General features: G+C 35.7%; 1 protein-coding gene across 1 annotated transcript in view; it reads right to left on the reverse strand.

Annotated features, from left to right (window-relative positions):
* LOC137633168 (iroquois-class homeodomain protein IRX-2-like) overlaps positions 1-10,000 on the reverse strand; it is a 49,236-nt gene that overhangs the window by 30,390 nt on the left and 8,846 nt on the right. Inside the window, 1 exon segment of the mRNA XM_068365325.1 lies at positions 8,581-8,719. Within this exon segment, the coding sequence (XP_068221426.1) occupies positions 8,581-8,719 (139 nt within the window).

The following is a 10,000-nucleotide window of genomic DNA, read 5'->3' on the forward strand; positions in this document are numbered from 1 at the left end:
TATATATATATATATATATATATATATAAACATTAGAATATCGAAGCAAATGACGTTAATATCTACAACATGCTGCTTAAAACAACTGCTACAAACCGTCTGTCCCTCAACATAAGGTAGTAATCATAGTATCCACTTCATTTAACCTTATTATTTTACTTCAGATATTGAGTCACTGTTTTACTTCACTGTTTTGAGAGTATCCGAGTTTCTTCTCTTTTCGTTTGTTGCAACTAAAAGGAAATTCAAAATTACTGTGATGTAACGAGCTCGTTCATTGACTATATTTTGTCTCACGGAGACAAAAATATTTCGTTTTTGCAATTAGATAGATAGTCGAGGGAAAATAGAACTAGATTTCTATCAATTTGTTTATTTAATTTTACCATGTCTGGATAAGGCACAACTCAACGAGATCCCAAATAATACTGTTTTTATATGATAGTTATTAAATGTATTAGGGAGGTCAGAAAAGGGCGCGAATTAAATTTATGTTTGTCTTGGAAGCATTTCTTACTGTCTGTTGACCTGTCTACCTGTATTCTGTCTTTTGACCTGTCTACCTGTATTCTGTCTTTTGACCTGTCTACCTGTATTCTGTCTATTGATCTGTCTACCTGTATTCTGTCTATTGAGCGGTCTATCTCTATTCTGACTATTGACCTGTCTACTTGTATTCTGTCTTTTGACCTATCTATCTTCATTCTGTCTTTTGACCTGTCTACCTGTATTCTGTCGTTTTACCTGGCTACCTGTATTCTGTCGTTTGACCTGTCTACCCTGTATTCTGTCTCTTGACCTGTCTACCTGTATTCTGTATATTAACCTGTATAGCTATATTCTGTCTATTGACCTGTCTACCTGTATTCTGTCGTTTGACCTGTCGACCTGTATTCTGTCTATTGACCTGTCTACCTGTATTCTGTCTATTGACCTGTCTACCTGTATTCTGTCTCTTGATCTGTCTACCTGTATTCTGTCGTTTGACCTGTCTACCTGTATTCTGTCGTTTGACCTGTCTACATGTATTCTGTCTTTTGACCTGTCTACCTGTATTCTGTATATTAACCTGTTTAGCTATATTCTGTCTATTGATCTTTCTACCTGTATTCTGTCGTTTGACCTGTCTACCTGTATTCTGTCGTTTGACCTGTCTACCTGTATTCTGTCTCTTGACCTGTCTACCTGTATTCTGTCGTTTGACCTGTCTACCTGTATTCTGTCTCTTGACTTGTCTACCTGTATTCTGTATATTAACCTGTATAGCTATATTCTGTCTATTGACCTGTCTACCTGTATTCTGTCGTTTGACCTGTCGACCTGTATTCTGTCTATTGACCTGTCTACCTGTATTCTGTCTATTGACCTGTCTACCTGTATTCTGTCTCTTGATCTGTCTACCTGTATTCTGTCCGTTTGACCTGTCTACCTGTATTCTGTCGTTTGACCTGTCTACATGTATTCTGTCTTTTGACCTGTCTACCTGTATTCTGTATATTAACCTGTTTAGCTATATTCTGTCTATTGATCTTTCTACCTGTATTCTGTCGTTTGACCTGTCTACCTGTATTCTGTCGTTTTGACCTGTCTACCTGTATTCTGTCGTTTGACCTGTCTACTTGTATTCTGTCTCTTGACCTGTCTACCTGTATTCTGGCTTTTGACCTGTCTACCTGTATTCTGGCTTTTGACCTGTCTACCTGTATTCTGTCTATTGACCTGTCTACCTGTATTCTGTCTATTGACATCTCTACCTTTGCGTGTATATGTGTGCGCATCCACGTGACTTAACAAAATATTAAATTAGATTATATCAGTTTTAAATCTAAACAGTTTTATAAATATAAATAGATGATAATATACGATAGATTCTAGTATGTTCATTGTGGTAGAAAAAAAAAAAGTTCTTTAGGGTCAACGATTTATTAAAAACGAGTCTCCGATTAACAACCATTATTCTGACCATATACTGTTTAAACTAGTGAAGTTATCTGAAATGTTGGTGTCAATAATTATTATTACAGAAAGGTAGATAATGCTATTTTTTTCAGAAATGTAATAAATTGTAATATAATCTTTTAAGGTATGCAAGAATAAACGTAGCTTGGTAGTAATGGATATTAACGTGAGTAGGAGGAAAAGAGGTTTTAAGGTAAAATTGAATCGTAAAGGAGAATAGTCTGGGCAGCACAGGAGGTATGTAAGATAAATACATCAATTGGGATAAATTAAAGAGAGGAGAGAGCTGGTAGGGTAAAGGATATTTGGAATGATATGAAAACAATATGAGGAGGGTGTAGAGGAAGTAGTTAGCAGGACAAGGGGCCATGTCGAATCTATATGTAAAGAAAGGGGGCGGTGGTGGAAGAGGCAGAACTGGTAGTTTTTTAAGGTGGAACATGGTGCAAGATACCGAGGAACTGCTTACTGCACTGTAATTGTTCAGTGGCCACTTTCCTCTTGGTAAGGGTAGAAGAGAATCTTTAGCTATGGTAAGAATCTTTTCTTGGAGGACGCTCCAAAATCAAACCATTGTTGGGTAGTGCCATAGGCTCTGTACCATGGTCTTCCACTTTTTTGAGTTAGAGTTCTCTTGCTTGAGTTTACACTCGGGCATACTATTCTATCTTATTTCTCTTCCTCTTGTTTTGTTAAAGTTTTTATGATTTATATATGAGATATTTATTTTAATGTTACTGTTCTTAAAATATTTAATTTTTCCTTGTATTCTTTCCTCACTGGGCTATTTTCCCTGTTGGAACCCCTGGGCTTATAGCATCCTGATGTTCCAACTAGGGTTGTAGCTTAGCAAGTAATAATAATAATGATAATAATAATAATAATAATAATAATACCTATCGGAAGGTCAATAGAGAAGTTTTTATAGATACTTTCTTTATGATTTAGAAGTTACACGAATAGAGGTTAGAAAGTAATCAGGAGGTCTTAATTTGCAATTTTATACTAAGAAAAGGCTTTTGATAGAATGCAAAAGGAGCTGATGTTTTAGCGTTTAAGAAGGAAGGAGTTCCAGAAAAGTTGCTCAGGCTATATATATAATATATTTATATATGTATATATATATATATGTATATATATATCTAGATATATATTATATATATTATATACGTAATATATATATATATATATATATATATATATGTATATATATAATATATAAATATATATAAATAATATATATATAAAAAATATATGTATAATATAAATATATATATATATATATGTATAAATATATATATATGTATAAATATATATATATATATGTATATATATATATATATATATATATATATATATATATATATATATATATATATATATATATATATGAAAGCGGAATGTGCAGTGGAAGATGAAATATCATTGGAAGGAGAAAGGATCAATGAGGTGGAATCATTTGAATATTTAGGAACGATGATCTCTAATACAGGTCTTTAGAATTGGAGTTTAATGAAAGATTAAAAAAGAAAATTAATAAAATTTGGAAATCAAATCCCCTAAAATTACGTATAAAAATCAGGCTATATATCAGTTTAGTGAGATCGGTGTTACTGTATGGTCATGAGTCGTGGTATAACATTGAAACAATATCCAACAGCTTTTTTAGATTTGAGAACAAAGCCCTCAGAAGAATATTGGGGGTTAAATGGCAGGACAGGATTAGAAATGAAACTCTAAGAGAGATTACTCGAGTGCCATATGTGGAGGAGATCATGGTGAGGGATAGATGGAGATGGTTTGGGCATGCTCTTCCCACTCCCCGAGAGAGATTAGTTCACCAAATTTAATTAGGCTTCACAGGGTACTAGAAGAGTTGGAAGACCCAGGCCTACCTGGCTGATGATTATGAAACATGAAGTTGGAGATTATGAAAATTGAAGTAATGATTTAAAAGCTTAAGATGGAAACGACTGGCGAAATCTAACCGAGGCCCTTTGCGTCAATAGGCATGGGAGGAGTTTTAGGGAACAGCACCCACATCAAATCTTTCTCGGTGGTAATTAGTTTATTTGTATCTTTATTGATTAATCGTCAAATAACTCTAGTAGTTTTCTTATAGTAAATTCTAATAATGCATTCAGAAAGAGAGAGAGAGAGAGAGAGAGAGAGAGAGAGAGAGAGAGAGAGAGAGAGAGAGAGAGAGAGAGAGAGGAGAGAGAGAGAGAGAGAGAGCACATTCAGAAACTGATTAAGTCGAATGTGGAAGCCTTGTTCGATTTTAGTTTTATCAGCTAAATGAATCTCCCCGGACGGCAGGCAAGATCAAAATGTGTCAATTAGGCAGAACCATGGTCAAGTCCTCATTTGTGGTGTCTCTTATAATACCAAATGACCTGGTAAATCACACATCGTTAGGTCGTTAGTAGTACGTTCAATTCACCGGACAGGTTAGCGTGAAAGTTTCACCTCGGGTCCTCCAGCATCTGATACAAAACAATTTTGGGGTGTGGTGGCTGATGTGGTAACTTCCCTGACTTGTGATCGCTAGACTGGGGTTCGAGTCCCGCTCAAACTCGTTAGTTCCTTTGGTCTCTGCATCCTCACCATCCTTGTGAGTTAAGGATGGGGGGTTTGGGGGAGCCTATATTATTATTATTATTATTATTATTATTATTATTATTATTATTAATTGCTAAGCTACAACCCTAGTTGGAAAAACAGGATGCTATAAGCCCAGGGGCCCCAACAGGGAAAATAACCCAGTGACGAAAGGAAACAAGGAAAAATAAAATATTTTAAGAACAGTAATAACAATAAAATAAATATTTCGTAAATAAACTATAAAGACTTTAACAAAACAAGAGGAAGAGAAATTAGATAGATAGTGTGCCCGAGTGTACCCTTAAGCAGGAGAACTCTAACCCAAGACAGTGGAAGACCATGGTACAGAGGCTATGACACTACCCAAGACTAGAGAACAATGGTTTGATTTTGAAGTGTCTTCGTCCTAGAAGAGCTGCTTACCATAGCTAAAGAGTCTCTTCTACCCTTACCAAGAGGAAAGCAGCCACTGAACAATTAAAGTGCAGTAGTTAGGTCTAGGAGGATTAATACTCCAAGCTATAGGTCTATCTGCTGAGTCATCAGCAGCTCCGGCGTCAATGACCTTAGATGTCAGGATGCCTGAAAACTTTAAATCATTCATTCATTCATCAGCAGCTTGAACCTCCTTGGTCCTAGCTTGGGTGAAGTGGGGCTTGGCCGCTGATCATATGTAATATGGTCAGTCTCTAGGGCATTGGCCTGCTTGATAGAGAAATGTCACTGTCCCTTGCCTCTGCCATTCATGAGCGGCCTTTAAACCTTTAAACTTCTGACAACTGCAGGAATGTGATAGGTCAAAACCTCATGTAACCTGTTAACATTAATTTTGTGACAATTTTAATTCAAATCCTACGCTAAAAACATTAACTTCTTCCGTATTACTTTACGGTCTGTTCAATTTTTTCAGTTGTTTACTCGTTAGATGCTTAGCATAACGAGTTTTCAAACTTGTAGCCTTGATAAAAAATAAAAAAAAAAAATAAAAGAAATTGAAGTACATGGAGCTGTGTCTGCTCTTGTTTGTGCTTGTGTTCAAATCGGTCCAAGAGATGGATGTCCAAAGCGGATCAAAACAAACCGAGAATGACGAAAAGAGAACTGGACTTTACCGTTTAGTCGCGAGAGACAGAGGACTCCACCCAACTGCTCGTTAACCAGGCACCATAATGATAAAGTAAACTAAGTGTCTGCCAAAAACCACCTCCAGTAACCCCCTGGTTATGCCTTCATTAGATGCTCTGGAGTAGTGAGAAACACGAAGCATCTGCAGGACGTGTGATGAAATGCCTGGAAGTGAGTAGTCATGGCCCGCGGGCGCCCTAGTATATCTGGAAGAGGAAGGCATTTGCCCAAACGGGGGTCTGGAAGACACAGTTCTGTATCAAGAGGCCTGACCATCAAGGGTACTTATTGTTCCTTCGCCTTGTAACTGACACCTCGATCCGAGTTACATAAAATCTGTCTGTAACTTTTATCGGTTATCTCTTGATTGGGAAGCCTTCTTCTTAATAAAATGATACCCGGAGGTTCTACCAGCGTTTATGCGGCATAGTAATGACGTCCGAGTATTGGCCCGATAAGTATTATACATAGATAAAAGAGATAGGCTAAAAGCCTTTCTCGATAAGTAGGCGTTGATGGGTATGCTAGCTTCGTCCAAAGTTATGTCAATGGAGTTTAAGAACACGATTTAGAATAATCGAAGGTTATGGTCCAGGGGGAGGTTGGGTGGGGAGACGTCGGGTAAGATCTACTGGAGTAGGAGGGAGCTTCAGGAGGCTGTAGGATGCCATGGAAGGGGGGAAAGGTAGAGGTAGTTAAAAGGAGACCGGTTGACTGGACGTAACGCGGTTACAGATAAGAAAGAGGGGGAAATGTGAACGAGGTTGGGGGCTTAGAAGAAGGGGGTTGCTGAGGCTTGAGAGGGGGGGTGTGGATAGTTGGATAATGTGTGATCATATTCTTAGGAATGTATAACACGGTGACAATGTTTGGTATGAGATGATGGAAATCATCAAAATAAGAACAAAACACGACGTAAGAGAGAAGGTTGTGGGAATAGATGCTACCCTCCACTTACAAATGCAATGAGTTATTGTATACACATATTTTGTATAGAATATTTAGTACATAACACCCTGTTTCGTGTTTCTGTATTTTCTAATACGCCTCATAATATCTAATGAATAATTCAGTAACTGCTATTAATTTTTAATTTTGTTCACAATCTTGCGTTTCTTCATCAAAATACAGAATATTTATAAGTCGAATTCAGTTTATCAGGTATTTAAGTACTTTGAAGGGCACTCAGTATAGAGCATACCTTCGCTACGCAAAGCAGTCTTATAATGCTTTTAACTCCTACATACTTGTGCTTCGATGTATTTTCTTCAAAATCTAATGGATTTGTCCTTGGGTCATACTCCACATGTCCACCAAGTTTCGTTGATATTGATTCTGCAGTTATTGCTTACTGTTTTTCACAAACAAATGATAAACTAATAAATATTTGCCATTTACTTAACATTGCGATTATTTTGAAAGTATTCTGCGGAGTCTTGTATTTTAGTGAACTTTATCCAGAATACTGAAGATTCATCTTTGGGTCACATCGAACATGACAACCAAGTTTGGTCAGAATCGGTACAGTAGTTTATGTGTAAAGTTACTGACAAACAAATGACGACATGAATGAATACATACCCTTCGCTGCAACTATTCTAGGCTTTGGTGCATCAGGGAAATTCAGGCACTTTGTTCACAAATTTCAAAATCTGTCCAGAAACCTACTTGATTTAGTCATAATTTGTGCATCTGTTTTAGCTGGAAAATTTGTTTTTTATCTGTTGTTTTTTTATGTGTATTTAGATTTCTGGCTAAGAAGTTCGCGAAAGTCAGAACAACAAACCTAATTAGTATCGTATAGAAATAGTGATAGATTCTATATTGCAAATTTAACAACCCATGCGTGTATATATTTACGGGTATATATATATATATATATATATATATATATATATATATATATATATATATATATATTATATGCATATATATGTATATATATATGCGTGTATATATATATATATATATATATATATATATATATATATATATATATATATATATATATATATATATATATATATATATATATATATATACTGTATATATATACACACACACACACACCTTTCTAAGGGGAGATATCTTAACTTGGCGAAAGGTTTTGAATATCGCCATGATCAGCAAAGTTGTACTAGTCAGGTCCACCCTTACTAGGTTAGTTTGCTGTGAGCGATCAGACAAAAGTTTCCCACCCTCACCAATCCGCACTGGCCAGCGTCGTGATGAAAAACTGACCAAACCCCAGACATTGACATGTCTGAGGTCTTTGTCCTCAAGTGGACTAGAAACGGCTTATGTTGTTGATGTTGCATATATATATATATATATATATATATATATATATATATATATATATATATATTATATATATATATACGTGTGTGTGTATATATATATATATATATATATATATATATATATATATATATATATATATATATATATATATATATAAATGTGTATGTAATAAAACACTTATTTGCGATTGACTTGAAGTACAAGTGACCTTTAGCAATAGATTTTTTTTTCTAGTACTTTGGAGTTGGTTTGTGTATTTTTCTGATTAGCTGTTTTATGTACATAGTTGTTAGTTTGTTTAGAGGAAGACTTGCAAAATGTTTTAGGCGATCATTGTGCTTAGTCTTGCATAAACAAATAACCCATTCACATCATTAAAACATTGCATAATCATTTGTTAGTAAATTTAGTTAGTAAATTCAGCTGAGCACTGAAGACATCCATCATTTTGACAGCAAAAACACAAAGACAATGCATTAGCTAATCACGAAGCGTGAGTAACCTAAATGTAATCATGAAATACTGAGAAGCATTACTAGAAACAAACAGAAAATCATGCAGGTAATTTGGGTTGTTTCTCCCTTGTACCTTTTTTCCTCTCACCATCATGTTCGTCATCTTTATCGTCGTCGTCATCGTCATCATCGTCGGTCTTGTTGCGAGGTTCCCACGTCATCTTGTTCTCTTTCTTTAGCCGGCGCCGAGCGTTGGCGAACCATGTGGAGACCTGTGGAAAGAAGAGCAGGTATCGGGGTATAAGCCTCCATTGGATTGCAAGGAGCAGAAGGCGGCTTTGTATATGAGCATTGGTACGTGAAAGTTTTAGAAGGAGCATTGACGTCCGAGATAGGCATTGAAAGGGGGAAAGACGTTGAGATTAAGTATCTGTGGGCAGAGGTGTCGCCAACAGGAATGCAGAGGAGAAAGCTATTGAGAATGATCACAGGTATGAGGGGAGTACTGGAAGTGTAACTATCGAAAATGAACGTTGGCTTAAAGTACTGGTAGATGGAACTATAAGGGGTAGGTGTCAGTAAGAAGAAGCATTGGAATTAGAAATATAAAGAGGCATTAATGAGAGGAAATACAGGAAATTGAGGTATCTGGATTAAGCAATAATAAGAAACACCGGAAGCTGATGTATCGTGATTAACCATTAATAAGAGGAAGTATCGGAAATCAAAATATCAAGATTAAGCAATAAAAAGGGGAAGCAATGGAAATCAAAGTATCAAGTTTAAGCAATAATAAGAGGAACACTAGAAATCAAAATATCAGGATTAAGCAATAATAAGAGGAAGCACTGGAAATCAAAGTATCAAATTTAAGCAGTAATAAGAGGAATCACTGGAATTCAAAGTATCAAATTTAAGCAATAATAAGAGGAAGCACTGGAAATCAAAGTATCAAATTTAAGCAATAATAAGAGGAACACTAGAAATCAAAATATCAGGATTAAGCAATAATAAGAGGAAGCTCTGAAATCAAAGTATCAAATTTAAGCAATAATAAGAGGAAGCACTGGAAATCAAGTATCAAATTTAAGCAATAATAAGAGGAAGCACTGGAAATCAAAGTATCAAATTTAAGCAATAATACGGGGAAGCACCGGAAATCAAAATATCAGGATTAAGCAATAATAAGATGAACACCGGAAGTCAAAGTATCAGGATTAAGCAATGATAACAGGAAGCACCGGAAATCAAAGTATCCAGATTAAGCAATAATAAGAAGCACAGGAAATCAAAGTATCAAGATTAATCAATAATAAGAAGCACCGAAAGCAAAGTATCAAGATTAAGCAATAATAAGAAGCACCGGAAATCAAAATATCAAGGTCAAGCAAAAATAAGAGGAAGCATCGGGAATTATCATTGCCTGAAAAGTGCACTATAAGTGGAATTACCAGTCCAATTTCCAAGAACTTAGGGATTCTATGGAGCACAGAGTAGAATCTAGGATAATAAAGTAGGTAGAACCATCGAGCATAAGTATTGGCAGCAGTAAG

The sequence above is a fragment of the Palaemon carinicauda genome, chromosome 42 (assembly GCF_036898095.1).
Source record: "Palaemon carinicauda isolate YSFRI2023 chromosome 42, ASM3689809v2, whole genome shotgun sequence".
NCBI lineage: Eukaryota > Metazoa > Arthropoda > Malacostraca > Decapoda > Palaemonidae > Palaemon > Palaemon carinicauda.